Here is an 18,943-nt window from a genome sequence, read left to right as displayed (position 1 = left end):
AAATTAAAAGTGAAAAGATTTAGATTGGGTTTATTGCATAGCCAGTGACAAAACCACATTAAACCCAATAGGAAGGAAAGCAATAGATTAGGTGCTTGGACAAATAGGGAGAACAGATGCCACCCAGGAAATGACTGGTGTAGCACAGAGGCAGGAGACGCACAATTACATGCTCCTTTTGCCATTCTGCGTGAATGCGAAACGCCAAAGTCATGGGTCAGGGGGGGAAGAGTGCATTGTGCTCTGTGTTAGGGCTCTGGAATATTCTGCCGTTTCGTTCCTAATATGACCATATTGCTTTGTACTTGGAGGTATGTAGTTCTATCTGTCAACAAGAAGTCGTGATATAGTATCATATTCTCTGCTTTTGACAATGTCAGTGACATTTGACCTTTACTCCTATTATGTGGTCAGCTGTGCTGACCATGAGGAGGCGAAGACTATCGTCACAGACACTGACTGCAGTATTAACCCATGCAGCTACATCCACTTAGCAGGGTTAATATTTACCATTAGAAATAGAAAGGGTGTGCAGCACTTTCCTATTTAAATTTTCAAGCATCAACACACATTTTAAAGAAGAGACCAGGAGTGCATCGAAAGATGTATTGTTCCTTCCTTAAGAATAAAAGGATGTATGGTTATGTGTTCCTCAAAGTGTCTAGAAAGCTTGAAAGATATTTCTTTCCTTTTTTTAAGCCAACTATTCTTGGGCTGGAATAATGAGAATATTATTTTGCATTTTCCCAAATTTGTAACTTCCCAGTTGAATTCATCCAATGCAGAACGATTCCCTTTTGCTTTTAGCTTGGCTAATGTCCAAATCAGAAGCTGAGAATAACCAAACTGTGTAATTCATTTTAAGCAGAAATAATGCAACAATTCTTCTTTTTTCAATGTCTTCCAAGGAATATTTGAATTGGGAGTAATGTGGAAACCTGCATCTGAAAGAGGCTTCAGCATTTTTAAATGCCCCCAATTGCCAAAAAGAAAAAGAAAAAGAAAATATTAATCTCCCAAAGGATTGGTACAGAACAGTGGGGTTTTCGTTGTTGTTCTCTTTTAAAAATGATAAATAAAAAGTTTAGGTGAGTTGCTGAAAGCAATTCCTGGGGACAATGGCATGCGTGCGCACGCACGCACGCACACACATTATGAAGCAAATCAATAGGTATTAGCATTTAAAATACAGATACAGAAAGAAGCTGTATCATATTTTAAGATGGCAGGGTGAGATTTAAGTTGTCACAGTAACAACTTAATATTTCCTTATTTGAGTTTCCCAGTTGTCATTCTGCTACTAAGGGCTGTTCTTTTCATATCATTTTTATAGTTGTAAATTGATTTGCCTGTTTCCAGCTTCATCTGTGTCCGTCAGAGGCAATCTTTACTTTTTGAAGAAAAACAGAATGCTCAGCCATCAAGGCAGTCATTGAGTTACATAATTTCTAGGCCGAGCAATCATCTGCATGTCAACCAAATAAATTTAAATAAATGTTGTTTATGTCTAAAAACCCTAGTGCCAAAGTCTCTTTAACATACCGTATATTCTGGCGTATAAGACGACTGGGCGTATAAGACGACCCCACTCTTTTCCAGTTAAAATACAGAGTTTGATATATACTTGACCACAGATTTTTCCACCCGGCGTATAAGACGACCCGACTTTTGAGAAGATTTTCCTGGGTTAAAAAGTAGTCTTATACACCAGAATATACTGTATTTCAGGAAATGTGAGCTGAATAGGATTTAAATTAACAAAACATGCATTGCTTGAAAATATTGAAGGAGCCTTTCCATCATTTTCTTTCCTTTTATTATACTTAGGCTCCTGCTACATATGACCTAAAATAATGTGCCCACAATTGTCAGTTCCGCTGATTTATATAGGTTAAATGAACTGATGGCTCAGTTAGTGGAGCATGAGGCTCTTAATCTCCATGTTGGGCAAAAGATTCCTGCACCGCAGGGAGTTGGACTAGATGACCCTCGTTGTCTCTGCCGAGTCTATGATTCTATCATACTGTCTATCCAACTATGTTCTCTAGACAGTTCCCAGCATGTTAAAACCAACACAACAACTCCAGTCATACAACACATTTAAAACAGTATGAAACAGCAGCTAATAGTTCTGAACAGTGGAAGCGGAGTCCCTACAACGGTTGGATGATGCCTTGTACACCTCCTTCCGGCAACTCCTGTAGCCAAGCTGTGCCAAATGTATTGCTCTGCTTTCCCTTGGACCACATCAGTGAGTCTGAGAGAGGGCTCTTGTCATCTGGGCATCCCAGGACTGCCATATACAGTGGTACCTTGGTTCTCAAACGCCTTGGTACGCAAACAACTTGGAACCCAAACACTGCAAAGTAAGTGTTCTGGTTTGCGAACGTTTTCCGGAAGCTGAACATCCTCCGTTTTGAGTGCCACACTTCCGTTTTGAGTGTTAAGCTGAGGTCTCTCTGTTTTTGCTATTTCTTTTGCGTTTTTGTGGCTTTTTTGTTTTGTTTTTGTGACTGTGTGGAACCCTGTTCAGCTACTGGTTGATTGACTGTGTGACTGCAGTACATTGTTTATTGCTTTCATTTTACGGATCAATATTCTCATTAGATAGTAAAATTCATGTTCAATTGCTGTTTTAGGGGTTGTTTTTAAAAGTCTGGAACAGATTAATCCATTTTGCATTACTTTCTATGGGAAAGCACGCCTTGGTTTTGGAACGCTTTGGTTTTGGAACGGACTTCCGGAACGGATTAAGTTTGAGAACCAGGGTACCACTGTACACTGTCCAGGCTTGCACTACAGGGAGGTCACTTTTGTGCCGCTAACACATCAGTGACTTCAACCCCGGAACTACAATCCAATGTCTCTCGAGTCAGATGGACGCCGACAACCCAACTCAATACAACATGGCTCACAATAACAAAAGATAAAATATTAAAAACCATTCCACCCCCAAAGCATAAAATGAAAGCAAAAACTGTAATAAACAAATGCACAACTGTGAGTCTAATGAACAGGAAACATTACTCAGAGTTTGCAAAATGCAAGAGATCTTCCAAAGCCCAAATTGATTTATTGCACCATGCTGTTTCGTAGCATAAATGTTCAAGCTACTACCTAAATCTCAGCTCCCTTCTATTGCCACCAAAATAAAATTTACAGCTCTTGATACGCGTTTTCACTCTTTGTATGCCTACCAGATTTTTTCATAATGTAATTTATATAGGCTTCCAGTCGATAGAAATAAATACAGTTTTCTTTTAAACTTGCGGAGAAATCTATATAGAGCTCAATCAAGTCGTAAAATCCAAGAGTAAGACTGCACAATCTGGAAGTTTGCAACTTGTTAGCTGCTTTGCCAGTAAGCTAAGGAAGTATTTTAGTTATTTAAATTATTTGGGTACAAAGCACTCTTCCATCATAGTTTACATCATCTCTGTTAACGAGAATAAATCAATTCAAGAAAGAAATGTGGTTTATTTAACATATTCTTCTATGCAGCAGTTGCTGTAGAGTAATTTCACCTCAAAGTTCAGTAACATTAGACTCTTCCTACCCTTTGTTAATCTTTAGATTGTAAGCGGCTCAGGGCACAGGCTTCTCTTTCTAGCTTCTTCTGCTTTGTCAGCCACTGCATATGTGGATAGTAATGTGCTAATTAATTCATTTTGCAGTAAGCAGCTCCAAGGAAGAATTATCTTTGAACCCTGCCACTTAGAAGAATACACATTTCCAACATTAGATCCATGGAGATATTTTTAAATCGGGGGTTATCTTTGGCAAGATAGATGTTGCTGGACTCCCAACCCCGTTCATCTCTGACTTATGAGCCTTGCTAGATGGGACTGATGGCAACTGGACTCCAACAATATTTGGAGGGCAGCAGGACAGCCACCTCTGTTTTAAATCCTTATAAAGGTAAAGGTAAAGGGACCCCTGATCATTAGGTCCAGTCGTGTCCGACTCTGGGGTTGCAGTGCTCATCTCGCGTTACTGGCTGAGGGAGCCAGCGTACAGCTTCCAGGTCATGACAAAGCCACTTCTGGCAAAGCAGAGCAGCACATGGAAAGGCTGTTTACCCTCCCGCCGGAGAGGTACCTATTTATCTACTTGCAGTTTGACATGCTTTCAAACTGCTAGGTGGGCAGGAGCTGGGACCGAGCAACGGGAGCTCACCCCGTCGCGGGGATTCGAACCGCCGACCTTCTGATCAGCAAGCCCTCGGCTCAGTGGTTTAACCCACAGCGCCACCCGCGTCCTGTTTTAAATCTTTACAGCTACCTAAAAGCCATATGCAACTACTTGAGACCATGGTCAGCACAAGACACATGGCAATAAACGACTATCCATCGTCCATCACCTTCTGAATTACATAATGAATGCAAACTGAATACAAGCCAATCTGGAAGAATTAAGCCCTTGCCAAGAGATCTTAGTCCCACTTTTTAAGGTTTATTTTTTATATTTTCAAGATGATATATGCATGCCACCTCTGAAGTTCATTGGTGAGAAGAAGAAGAGGAGGAGGAGGAGGAGGAGGGAGTTTGGATTTGATATCACGCTTTATCACTACCCGAAGGAGTCTCAAAGCGGCTAACATTCTCCTTTCCCTTCCTCCCCCACAACAAACACTCTGTGAGGTGAGTGGGGCTGAGAGACTTCAGAGAAGTGTGAGTAGCCCAAGGTCACCCAGCAGCTGCATGTGGAGGAGCAGAGACACGAACCCGGTTCACCAGATTACGAGTCTACCGCTCTTAACCACTACACCACACTGGCTAAGCATGCAATAAAATGACTGACTATTTGAAGTAATATGGTTTCTAAGCAAAATATATCCCATTTTTTATTCATGAAATGTCTTCAAAATGAGACTCAGCATACAATTTCACTAAAGCACAGTCAAACTTCAAGCAACTTGCAGCACAAAACATGAAGAGATCTGGCTCAGAATTATTAAACATGCAAATGTTTACCTGCTGAGATGTCCTCATCAACAAGGTCATGCTCCTCTTCTGGAATTTTAGTTTCAGATACCAATTGTTCAGGAGCAGCAGTAGCGGTCTGAATTGCTTCTGTGGTCACTCCAGCTGAAATGTCAAAATAACACCATTCAATTCACAGAACAAAAGAAAGTATGTTGATCTGTACATTATATTTACATCACATTTAAGTGGAGGGGAAAATACAGATCTCAGATTTTATAGGAATCAGATTGTCAAGCTTTCCTTTTTCAAGAAGACTTGCCAACCCTGACCCAGGTTGATGAGATTCCCTGAAGATAAGTGTTGCTATAAAAGGCCAGTTCTTAGGAGCTGACCCTTCCCAAGATGTTTTGAGTTAGGGCCTCGTGAAGATCTGATCAAGGTACACACTCAAAGGAAACATATTCTCATAGTGCATTGTAGAGCTGGAAAAGGTCAGAAAAGAGCAACGAAAATGAGCAAGGGGCTGGAGGAAGCCTCCTATCAGGAAAAGTCACAACTGTTTGGGACTTTTAAGTTTATAAGGTTTGTATAAAAGTTCCACATGGTGTGGAGGCAGTGGATAGAGAGAACTTCTCCCTCACTCATAATTCCTGAACCTGGGACTGTCCATTGAGGGTGAATGTTGGTAGATTCAGGACAGTGTAAAGAAAATAGTTCTCCATTAAGCACATATTTAAACTACAAGATTACTAGATGTAGTAATGGCCACCAACGTGAAAAGCTTTAAAAGAAACTAAGCTCATTGGGGCAGAGACCTCCCATGTTTTGCTTAGATTACCCCGCTGCTACGAAGACTGAATGTTGATCTCAAGTCTTCCTTAATTATTTTTTTTACTGTACAGCATACCTTGCTTAGGAGCCTAGAGAGGCTAACAGCAATTTAGTGGCAAGTATGGGGTTTGTTCCCTTTCAAAAATGTTTCCTTTAAAAGAGAGACTGTGCCTGACACACAATGCTATGATTCAGTTGCAGGTTTTGCTGCTATATCAACATAGCTAAATAAAAATGAGATGTGCTGCAACACCATGTAGCAGAAAGCTCAATCCTGTCACCAGAAGTCGAGTCAAAAAAGAAACAATGGGAAGCTGGTCTTATAGTAGGTCATACCACTGGTCTACCTTGTTCAGTGCCAGAGGCCTTTTTGCAGGCATAGGATGTGCCTAGTCACTAAGTTACAGCATTTCCCCAAAGTCTTGTACTGGTCCCAAAATGGGTTATTCCAGAAGAAAAGGACTCTCCATCACACTTATCTATTCTTGCAGCCCTACTATAGGTACTAGGTAGAGCCAAGAGCTCACTCCAGAATTAAGCAGAGGAGGTGGAAGTAATGCATGTCCCAATTAGAACTTCTGGACAAATTTTGCACAAATCCAGACCAATGTAAAAACTGTATGCAGTCATTCACACATTTGAAATCCGCACGCACAATTCTCAAAGGGAATATAACACATGGAGGTTCCTCTGTTCAATTCCCACCATTATTTCACATCCCCACCCTGCCACAGAAGTAGAAAATCTGTGGTTGGCCGCATTAAATTGCACGGCCTCGTTCCACAAAAGGCACTTATCAGCGGGACTATGTCATTAAATAAGCCTTTATTTATTGCAAAGCAATTATGAGTTGAGCCATGGGCTTGGGGGCCAAATGCATCAACCCAGGTCTCTCTATCTGGCCCTTCAGACTCTCCCCTGGCCACATCCCTCACCAGTCCTGGTTTGCACCCTCCTTGAGTGACTGCCTGGGGTGAGAGGTATGATGATGCCTTATGCTTGCCTGGAGGAAGGGTGGAGAGGGCTGTGCGAGTGTGGGTAGAAACTAGACTGCTGTGCAAAATGTAAAATTCACAGTGGCTCCTGGCTCCACTCCCAGCATGTGGCTTCCAGGAGGATGCTCACAAGGGAATGGGGCCCTCAAGTATAAAAAGTCTAACCAGCCCTGTTCTAAACTAACAAGGAAGTGCTGGTGGCACGTGCGAAAGTACTCTTTAGAAAGCATTCATAGCTTCCGTAGAAATCACTGCTTAGGCTAGCTTATATTTAACATTCAAAAGCTGGGAGTAATATTTATTATTCACAAAACAAATCATCTGTGAGATTTCATCCGAATCTCCATGGGGGGGGGGAATCATAAATAATAAAAAAAGAAGACAGCCGCAGCAACCCAGAGGGGGGAAAAAAGGAGAAAAGAACAGAGAATGTGAAAAACAGAAATAAATCAGATGGAGACAGACTGTGAAATATGGCTTCTTTTTTGAAATAAAGTCAATGAACAAGAGCATGCATTACCAAGCCTGACCTTCCTATTCTCCGATGCTTTCTAGATAACCAATAAAGAGCATATCCAACAAATAAGTTTATTTTATATATAAAATAAGGAATAAATAATTGATGTCTAAAATATAGTGGATGTGACGCAAAGTGGTTACTTCACTAAAGGGTAGGAGAACTCCTACTGCGTTCCTCTTGTCCTCCAGACTAACAGTTTGCCTATATTTTCTATTCTTTAGGTCGTTTGTTGCCATACCTGTTTCCTGCAGGCTGGGAGGAAACTTTTGTCTATTTGCAACTTAAGATCAGTAGAAGAGGCCTAGCTCCAACTTCCTTTAAACTGTTGCTATACTGATCAAGACCAGCAACGGGGCCTTAGTGGTGGTAATGCCGCCATAATGGAATTCTCTTCCCAGAGCAGTTAATCAGGCCAACTCTTATTCTCTTTTTTGAAATAAAATGGTAGAAATTATTATTTCGGTGTTTTACAACATGGCTTTATTCTTTTGAACAAATTGATTAGCTGCTCAATAGTGAGATTATTTTAGAGACATCTTGGCGGGCGGGGTAGCAGCCATTCTTTATTTATTACATTTATATACTGCCTTTTCCTCCAAGTAGCTCAAGGTGGTGGACATGGTTTTCCTTTTCCCTGTTTTATCCTCACAACAGCCCTGTGAGGCAGGTTTGGCTGAGAGTGAGAGACTAGCCTGAGGCCACGCACCCAGTGAGCTGCTTCTGATGGTAGCCATTTTACAATGTTTTCTGGCGTGATGTACACCACCACAAGAGCTCTACGGAGCTATGTGGCTGTGTAAAAAGGAGCCGGCGTTTGTCTGCAGACAGTTTTTCCAGGTCATGTGGCCAGCATGACTAAGTCGCTTATGGCGCAACGCAACACCGAAACCAGAGCAGCGCACGGAAACGCTGTTTACCTATTTATCTACTTGTACTTTTGAGGTGCTTTCGAACTGCTGGGTTGGCAGGAGCTGGGGCCGAGCAACGGGAGCTCACCCCACCATGGGGATTTGAACCGCCGACCTTCAGATCGGCAAGCCCACGAGGCTCAGTGGTTTAGACCACAGCGATGTGGCTGCGTAGAAATGGTCAAATAAATAAGCAGAACATCGGTGCTGGAGGCTCCATCTGTATCAGGTTGCAGCTGATGCTGGAAAGGCTCCACTACTGCAAGAACACAATACAACCCTTAACTAAGAAGTAACCTATCAGAACTAGACACTGCTTCAATGCTATTCAATGCAGATGGGCAATTTCGTGAAGGGAAGCCCAAGGCAAGGCATGGCATGTCACCAATGCATATGAGCAGCGTTTAGCATCTCATTCCTCAAATGGCACTCAGTGATCTAAGTATGAACTGCCTCCGTTGAACAGTCCAATGCTTCACATACATGATTTATCATTTCATGTCAGAGTGATGGGCATGTATGCATGGAATCAACCTAAGACATGGTGCAAAGACTCATTCACGGACTATCAGGCATAATGCTTTAAAAAAAATAAATGTTTTAGGAGGCCAGCTTATATGTAAGACAAGCTTCCCACCATTATCACTGGACTCTTAGCACCCACAAGGATTAAATGGGTTCGTCATTCAGAAGTGTTTTGGCTCAATTCAGCCCCCTCCTCCGGCTTCCTGTTTAGAAGAAAACGTGTTGTAGAAAAAGCGGCAACTGTGGCAAAATGAAAAGAAAAGAAATCTTGCTTGCAGACCTAGCAAGGGGTGGCGGGGTTCAGGTGCTGGCCAGAACTGCAGCAAATCTTTGTCAACATCACAAGCATCTGAGACTGGAGGATGGGCAGCTGTCAGGATTAGAGACTCGGTGGAGACGGGAAGCATCAGACGAAGCAAGATATACCGTGGGCTAACAGAAGCTGGATCAGAAATCTGGGCAAAGCAACCAGCCAAATGGTGGGTTCAGAAGAGAATCCACAAGTCAAGCACAAACCAATAGCAGAGAGTTTTGCTCATGAGATGAGGGGCAAAGGGGAATTCAGAAAATAAGGAGCTAACTCCACAAAAATAGCAGGGATTAGGAACAGTGAGGAACAGCAAAGCGTAGTAAATAGCAGGATCAATACAGGCAGGGAGCATGCAGAACTAAAGGCACCTAAGTCAGTAGCCCAAGCAGAGGGACCTAATGATATTTACATACACCAATCGGGATTCCAGAGGCTGGCGTTATCCAGGAACTCAGCAGAATGCCAAAGCCTTTCGCAAAACCTAGCAGTGGATGGCATCCAACTAACTTGTTCCATCAGCACAAGTATTTTTGCTTGCACAACAGAACACTCTGCCTCTCCCCATGATCACCCTGTGCCCTCCCTATATCTGCTCTAGAGGGTTGGGAGAAAATCCTCATTTAAGGGGTTTATGGGGAAAGTTCCACTCTGCATGCACAAATCATTGCGGTGAAGGAATAAGGTAGTTGGATACTGTTCATTGACTCCTTTACCATTGACTCTAAGATCCCAAAGAGGGGGCTGGCCACCTCTAATGCAGGGCACAGAAAAATTCCTCCCACACCCTTACCAGGAACCCCCACTTCTTTGTATCAACCACTTTAAGAGCTTACATATCTGTATTGCATTCAGTTCTCTGAATTACTAAAAATTCGATCTTATTGGACTAACATTTCTGATGTGACTTTCTCCATTTTGAATATTCACAACCGAATATTCATCTGAAAGCTCTGAGAAAATTTCAAGGCACAGCTCTGAATACGCCGTGCTGTAAGGCTTCATAATAATGCACAGCTGTAGGCTGAAATCCCAAGAACCATTATGTGTACTTAAAGTCAATACGACTCGTGCACATGTAGCTGTGCACAGGATTGCAGGCTTAATTTGAAAGAAGCAGGTATTGATACATAGGGACAGAATCATACTTGTTATAAAGAATTTATTGCTTTTTCTTTTGGAGTGCTAATATGGATATACAGAATCATTTCAAAGGTGCAAAGCTCATTTCATATGGAGAATCCTGCAAATATTTTTCTTTTGGATTTTTTTGGTTCTGTTTCGTTAGCGTATTACCATAGTGGAAACAGTTTTTTTTGTGAAAATACTATCTAAATAAATAAGAATTCAACAGTGTGGGAGGTGCAAGTTTGTCTATAGTTTATTTCCAGACAGAAGGTTTAAATTTATTGGAAACAGATTTCTGCAGTGACTGACCAGTACTGCCCCACATTCCCTGCAATCCTTATGACAGACAGACTGCCTGCCTCACATTAATTCACTTCACACTATTTCTATCGATCCACAGTCGGTTCCCTAGTCTCTTTGCACACATTGCCTGTCTGGCTGCCTACATCCACATCAGCACATATACACAAAGGCCACAGAAAGATAACCTTTTGCTTTCCATTAAAGACACAGTAGCCATTTTTTCTCTATCTGCAGCACCATCAGACATATAAAAATATATCAGAATTTCTATTGCCTGCTGGACAAATCGAGTGCTCAAGTACACCCAGTGTTATATTCTAGAAAACAATCATTTTCACATTTTAAGAAAATATGTTGCTCTGACCGAAGAAGATGTGTCTCTGTGTGTGGTGCTGGGTGGGGGAAGGAAACCTGGAATTATATTTTGTGTGTGTGTGTGTACACACACACACACATGGGGGGGAGGGGAGTCCTTTCAAAATGCATTTCGATTTGAAGAACCAACATTACATACAGAGCAATTTGACCCTCTTGTAGCTATAATGAAAATAGCATTTTTTAGGTTCACACAGGACCCCAACATTTCACCACATCAGTGATTAGGCAGAATACAGTGGTGCAGTAACTTTAAGGAAATACAGATAGCATGGACAGATTAACATCCATGCTTAAAAATATCTCTTCTTGCAAAAACGAAAGAAAACAACACAGAAAACCTCTAACAATTGACAACAAGGAAAAATGCTGATATATACACTGATATATACAAAATCTGCCTTAAGAGACAGTGTCCAAATTCCTGAGTCAAAATCCATGAATTACCATCCCAGTCAGAAAACAAGACTGCCCTATGAAATACTATGGATGAAAATCTAGAAGGAACTGAATCAGCCAGTGTTCATGATGCAAATCACCAAATGTAGCGAGGGAGGATTTCCCCTTCCCCGAGGCTGACAAGTAACCTTCCCAGTCATTTCCAAGCCACTGGAACCGTACAGATACTGCAGACGCAGCAGCTTAATTGGACTATTTGCAGAAAACAAATATGGTGCCAGCGCGAAAGGCCACAGATGACACCGTCACAAGTAGCAGCAGTAATAAGAACCAGGGGGATAGAAGAGGACACTGGGGCTATGCACAGGAAGACTGAGGTGCCCAAATCTTAGTCTACGGCACTAGGCAGAGTCCTACCAGAAATCCAGCTTGCCAACAAGCTCCCATGTTTTTCCCAACATGCTGCATTCCTTGTGGACAGAGAAAAAGGCAGCTATCAAATGTGCAGAAGTAGAATAAGGATCTTTTGTCCATCAGACACAAAGACATATCACCATGCTATGTTGATGGTGGCATACTGGAATAAGGGACATGGGTGGCGCTGTGGTCCAAACCACTGAGCCTCTTGGGCTTGCCAATCAGAAGGTCGGCGGTTCGAATCCCCGCGACGGGGTGAGCTCTGTTGTTCCATCTCAGCTCCTGCCAACCTAGCAGTTCGAAAGCAAGCCAGTAGATAAATAGGTACCGTTGTGGCGGGAAGGTAAACGGCATATCCGTGCGCTCTGGTTTCCATCACGGTGTTCTGTTGCGCCAGGAGAGCTTTAGCCATGCTGGCCGCATGACCCGGAAAGCTGTCTTTGGACTAACGGAGGCTCCCTCGGCCTGAAAGTGAGATGAGCGCCACACCCCATAGTTGCCTTTGACTGCACTTAACTGTCCAGGAGTCCTTTACCTTTTTTTTCCTTACTGGAATATAGCAGCACTTTTTTTTTTTTCAGGGGGTACTCAAGGGTGCCAGCACCTGTTTCTGTTGTTGTTGTTAAAAAGTGTGGCACTTACTGTAACAACATCATCTATTTTTCTAGAAAGAAAGCACTGTGTACCGGGTATATGCATGTGCGAAGATAAATCAATCAGAACTGAACTAAAGCATAATCTAAATGCACAGGTGAATTATCTTAAAATTGCCAGGTATTTGAACTGGCCACACCGAATAATATCTCGCATCATCTGCTTTATCGGAATTTAACATGATACTTTACGAAGGGAACAATCCGAAGCTTGCCTACTCAGAAGGAAACCCCACTTAATTAAATGAGATTTACTCCCAGGAAACTGCGCACAAAATTACAACCTATAATGTTTGGTTTTTGTTGAGCCATGGAACCCTGCCGATAATTCATTATCAACTTTTATAAATGTATTTATTGCCTCCATTAGAAAAAAAATTCTTTTGTTTCATTCTATCCAGCAAGATTGGCTTTCCATCTCTCTTCTCCCCCCCCCCCCCAGCTGCCCTTTTAATTCAAAAAGAGAATGGAATAATATATGGCAAAATTCAATGATTATGGAGTTGGCTGCACAAGGGGCGACTGCACACAATCTATGCTCATGATAAGCAGGGTGCAAGAGTTGTACGGCTGTTTTGGAAGAGAGAGAAAATGTGTTTTATGTGGAAGAGACGGATACTGCTCACCAGAAGAAGCCCTTTTTCTTCAATCAGGACTGAAACAGTTACAAAAGGCGTATCACCCTAGCTCCCAACCAAAGCAACTTTTAAAGAATTAAACCTTTAAAATAAAAAAACAAAGAAGAAAAGGAGAAGCAAAGGGGGGGGGGAATATATGTTCAAGTCCCAAAACATCCCACTCGGTTTCCCCTGTATGTTCTGCTTATTACCAAAACGGTAGGGAAGGATTGGGAGTGCATTTCTATGAGAGCTCATCTGGCCCTGCTGTTCATCTTCCACCTAAAGTCATAATCCTCTCCCTATGACATCACAGCAGGCTATACGGGGAGTTAAAAGGAAAGTATAAAATTATATACAATCCGAATTTCTTCTAAAGGGGATGACTGTAAGTTCTCGATAGGCTAATGTGCTTAGTTAAGAGGCTGGGATCCAATTATTAATTTGATTACAATTCCTTCTATGCAGCTCTACTCATCTGATTCAAAAGCAATGTATTTCTGTGGTTTGACGGAGTGTCCAGATACCCACCCATTTCTCCTCTAAAGAGCTGCGGGAACTCTGCCCAAAACGTAGCAATTGTGCTACAGGGGGAGATGGAGCAGGTGAAGCTGATGTCGGCACCACATAAACAAAAAGCCTGTGTGACATAGTGGTTAGACAGGGCTGCCAAATGCCTGGATTTTTCCAGACATCACCAGGATTACAAGGGCGGAAATGACGTCGGGGGGGGGGGGGACTGGCAACTGTAACCCTGGTTTAACACTGCCTATGCTGCTTGTTTTGTACCAGAAGAGTACAGTATCTGAAGGGATATCAGAGACTGAAACTGCCCCCTTCTAGCTACAATAGTATATTGCTCTTCCCCCTAGTCATGTGTATTGCAAGCTTCTAAGCTGAAGAACATACATAACCATAAATAGTCATTTTGATACTATACTATATTATTATACTACACTGAAATGTTTAAATGTTTCTTCCATTGTGTTTGAATCTTCCTGCCACACTTGCCATCTTCTCCTGCCACACCAGGGTGGCGTGCTACACCCTTTGAGAACCACTGCTGTATGTAGTCATCTTCTTCAAGCTGTGGGAACACTACAGTCTGAAAAGAGACCTGGACTTTTTCTGTTTCTCAGCATTTCTAGAAATCTCCAAATCAATACTAAGTTTTGTACCAATTTTAAATGCTCATTTTCCTCTGTATTTCAATGTTCTGTAGCATTAAAATGCGTTCATGTAATTTCATGTTGACTGCCTTCCACCAGTGCTTCTTCCATTTCACACACACACACACACACACACACACACACACACATATGGCAGAGGATGAGATGGTTGGACAGTGTTCTCGAAGCGACAAGCATGAGTTTGGCCAAACTGCGGGAGGCAGTGAAAGATAGGCATGCCTGGCGTGCTCTGGTCTATGGGGTCACAAAGAGTCGAACATGACTGAACAAAAATATATATATACAGGAGCCTCCTCCAAATCCTATATTGTCTTCATATGGACATATCAAAATTGACTTCTAGCACTCATACATGGGAGAAAAAAACTAAATCTGAATCTCACTGCTCTGTCAATGCATGTATATATTTACGGCAGCGATGCCAATTATGATGGTTTGTTGGAAGAGAACCCATGAACTGCCACATGTTCTTTGCAGGCTTTAGACATATGGATTTGTAAAGGAACTAAAAGATGACAAACTGCTCTTAAACTGCAGAAGAAACACAGTGATTACTGTATATGAAAATGTAATGCTTCTAAAAGCAAAATATAGTTACATCAGTACATTACGCTGATTAAATCTCAGTGTTTGTTTTATATATTCATAGCCAACAAATGGATTTTAAAAGGTACAAGTGTTGAACTAATTGAGGAAGCAATCACTTCATACAGCCAGGGCTTTTAGAGAATTAAGTTGTAAACATAAACTATGAAAAATATGAGTAAGAGAGGTTACTAGACCACAGAATTGCTACAATAAATGTTAAATGAGTAAGGTATTTGGCAGGTGAAAAATGGCAGGGAAAGGCAGGCAGGCGTACAAAGAACATAGCTGGATTTTACATTCCTTTATGAAAATCTTTAACAGCTCATCCAATATTTAAGATTTGTGTGCATCAGTAGATTTGCTGGAGAAACAAATGCAGATATTAGCTCTGATTTCTAGTAGTATATTGGATGCTTTCAGTTAACAGTGCAACCCTGTAAGAGTATACTCAGCAGTAAGCCTCCTGTTATTCCCAGGTAAATTGGGTACAGGATTGTAGTCTGAAATCTATAAAATGGCTAAGTTGCTAGATCAGTGGGATATGCACAGACTCCTTAAGGGTTGAGCTTTACAGCCTAATCCAAGGCAACTGTTTCAGATGCAGCCTGTCATCTGTAGTGCAATTATATGCATATTCACTTGGAAATAAGTCGCATCGTGTACAACTGGATTAGGATTGCAGCCCTAACACTGCATTTATTGAGTAATGATAATTACTACCAGGTGTGTAATCAACAGTGTCATTGTGTATTTATTAATATTTATTTATATACCGCTCGATGTCAACATAAGCTTCTAAGAGCTTTGCAAAGTACAAAATATGCATCATGAATAATGGGTAATTCATCCCGAGTGTCTCGATTTATAGCCAGTACCATTATCTCTAATAGTTAAGGGACTTGTAGTTTAGTAATGATACTAAATTTTGACAATGAATGAAAAAAAAACAACCCAAAATGACAACTGCTCTTCCTTTGAACTCCGACCCTCGAGAGCTGCATCTGAAACTTCTCTATTTCAGGTGCGAGACCCAGAAAACAAGGAAGAAGAAACTTGGCTCAACTTCCTCCAGCAGAAAACATGGCTTAACTTGTTCCAGTGAGGGGGGGGAACGGGACACCTCCTCTTACAAAAACAGGAAACAGTAATGAAAGTCAGAGCGGCAATCAACTACCATTACACCAGGCCATCATTCCTTCCCTTCTTCACCTGCCTTAATCAGCAGCAGACCAATAGAAGAACCCTACTAATCTTGGAATGATTCTGTGCGAAACCTTAAATTATTCCTTTAGCAGCATCCACCCTGCGTACCAAATAAGGCAAAAAGCATCATTGGCAAAGGTAAGAATAGAAAAAAGGGTGAGATCAGGATCCAGGAAAACCTGTGCAAAAGTATGTGAAAAGTTGTTGTTGTTCAGTCGTGTCTGACTCTTCGTGACCCCATGGACCAGAGCACGCCAAGCACGCCTATCCTTCACTGCCTCTCTCAGTTTGGCCAAACTCATGTTAGTAGCTTCGAGAACACTGTCCAACCATCTCATCCTCTGTCGTCCCCTTCTCCTTGTGCCCTCCATCTTTCCCAACATCAGGGTCTTTTCTAGGGAGTCTTCTCTTCTCATGAGGTGGCCAAAGTACTGGAGCCTCAACTTCAGGATCTGTCCTTCTAGTGAGCACCCAGGCCTGATTTCTTTGAGAATGGATAGGTTTGATCTTCTTGCAGTCCATGGGACTCTCAAGAGTCTCCTCCAGCACCAGAATTCAAAAGCATCAATTCTACGGCGATCAGCCTTCTTGATGGTCCAGCTCTCACTTCCGTACATTACTACTGGGAAAACCATAGCTTTAACTATACGGACCTTTGTCGGCAAGGTGATGTCTTTGCTTTTTAAGATGCTGTCTAGGTTTGTCATTGCTTTTCTCCCAAGAAGCAGGCGTCTTCTAATTTCGTGACTGCTGTCACCATCTGCAGTGATCATGGAGCCCAAGAAAGTGAAATCTCTCACTGCCTCCATTTCTTCCCCTTCTATTTGCCAGGAGGTGATGGGACCAGTGGCCATGATCTTAGTTTTTTTGATGTTGAGCTTCAGACCATATTTTGCGCTCTCCTCTTTCACCCTCATTAAAAGGTTCTTTAATTCCTCCTCACTTTCTGCCATCAAGGTAGTATCATCAGCATATCTGAGGTTCTCCACCAGCATCCAAGGGAGTGCAGAAGGGGAGAAATTATTCCCTTTCAGCAGGGCCTTTTCAATCTTTTCAAGGCCCCTTGGTGTGCACAGGAATGTAACACTACAGAGGGAACTCTGCATCACAGGCTTATAACATCATCAAATTCTGACACACAAATTAAGCAAACTTGTGCAAAGTTGCCCAAACTGCATAACTTGGCTTTTAAAAAGTATATTATTAATTATCAGCTGGCACCAGAAGCGACAGAACATTACGTTACCCTAGAATCAGTCGTCTTGATAATCAGCCACCAAATTTTCTTTCATTTCCTACTTTCATAACAATTTGCTGCCGAACCCACTGAATTCTTACAGCTGCAGAAAGCATTTGTCCCCTTTCAAAAGCCAGAGCACTGGCTCATGGGGAGGCAACAGATCCACAGCGTATTCGTTTGTATATATAAATATGCTTCTTAAAAGGAGGACAGATGGTGGACGTAAGAACTGCACGGTCCATTATAGCACATGTGCAAGGGAGTCTATATTCATAAGGACCAGGTAAGTAATTTGGGAGGTGCTAACTGATCCACCCGTAACATCAGAGGAGTAAATGTTTGGTAGCACCACTTTACCTGCTGGTGCATCGGCTATGACCCTACATGCACAGGAAGAGAATGTCCTGGTAACCTTTGGTCTGGCAGTGCCTTCTACAGGGTATACTATCTTTGAAGGTGGTCTGAAAAGTTAGAATATGGTTGCGTAAATGTTGCCCGAGATCGCATGTTACAATACTTTGCCACCTTGCCAGGTTGTTTCCAGGCTCAATCCGAAGTGCTGCCTCCGATCTTTAAAGCTCTACACAGCCTGGACTGGGGTGCCTGGATGATGGCATCTTCCGACCCTTACATCCTTGTTGGAGGCAAGTTCTTGTTGGCCCCTAGGGTTGCCATATTTCAAAAAGGCACAAAAGTTGTTGAGTCCCCCACCACCCCCAAGTTGCTGAGCTTTCTTTGCAAGAAGAAGAAGAAGAGGAAGAAGTTGTTTTTGAGCTATGAGTGAAATACTGCACCCTAGGAAGGCCCACCTGGCAGCTACTCTGATGGCTCCTGCACATCCCCATTTACTTCCCCAGGGTCTTTTAAATCTTGCTGTAGCTTTGTAATTTTGCTCTTAGCTATGCTGTTCTCATAATCTGTTCTTGCTATATGACGTTGTCTTGATTTTAATTTGGACTTGTTTTAATACTGTGTTATATTTAATCATTGCTTATTTTATTATAATTGTTTTTAACCTGCTTTTTATTAAAAAGAAGAAGGTGTGAGCTGACATGATAAACGTGTGCATATCCAGTTTTTAGTTGGTTGACTAGTTTCGTTCTGTTCAATTTTGCAATTCTGTTCGTCTATGATTTACATTGCATTGTGGATTTTAAATTTTGATGCAGACTGCCCCGAAATCCACCTTTGGATGGTGGTGCAGTTTATAAATTCTTAAAATAAATAGTGTACCATAAATCAATGCCTAACACATGCTATATACATGGGCACTGGCATAGTCTGCACCAAACCAAACTTGGACAGATATATATTTTAAAAGCTTCCTAGACACTTGCTTTATTGCAGAAATGTGTTCCCGTATTCTTGCATTGTGTTTTGTAAAGATCTTTATTTCCATTAGCATTTAAAAAAAAAAAAACTCAGTTCTTCAGCAAATCAGAAAGAGACTAATGGCACAAATCAATACCATGCTCTTCAGTACAACTAATATTAGGGCATTTTCTACAACAGTACTCACTAACACTGCTAGCAATAAGGTACTATCCACCTATTTTTTTATTTGTAATTGCAACAGAAGAAAGAACAAGCATCAACAAAAACATGAACTCCCCCCCCCCCTAAAATATTTAATGAACTTTTGTATGAGGCAAGCCTTGCCATGCAATGGCCTGGTTTTATTTTTATTTTGTTCCTCAAAACACCATATTCTAGAATTCAATCTTGAATAGCACAGATTTGGTAAATATTCTAATGAATTTTAATTGCAAACCAATTAAACCAGGTATGGCCAAACTTGGCCCTCCAGCTGTTTTGGGAC

General features: G+C 41.7%; 1 protein-coding gene across 4 annotated transcripts in view; it reads right to left on the bottom strand.

The window, feature by feature from the left end:
- WDR7 (WD repeat domain 7) overlaps positions 1-18,943 on the bottom strand; it is a 212,238-nt gene that overhangs the window by 129,098 nt on the left and 64,197 nt on the right. For all 4 annotated transcript variants that reach the window (XM_033164543.1, XM_033164545.1, XM_033164544.1 and 1 more), the window contains one exon: positions 4,974-5,087. In XM_033164543.1, coding sequence (XP_033020434.1) covers positions 4,974-5,087 — 114 coding nt within the window. The remainder of the gene's footprint in view (positions 1-4,973; positions 5,088-18,943) is intronic.

This window comes from Lacerta agilis, chromosome 11, assembly GCF_009819535.1.
Source record: "Lacerta agilis isolate rLacAgi1 chromosome 11, rLacAgi1.pri, whole genome shotgun sequence".
NCBI lineage: Eukaryota > Metazoa > Chordata > Lepidosauria > Squamata > Lacertidae > Lacerta > Lacerta agilis.
Note: the sequence above shows the minus strand (reverse complement) of the source record. Positions and strands in the feature narration are given on the sequence as shown.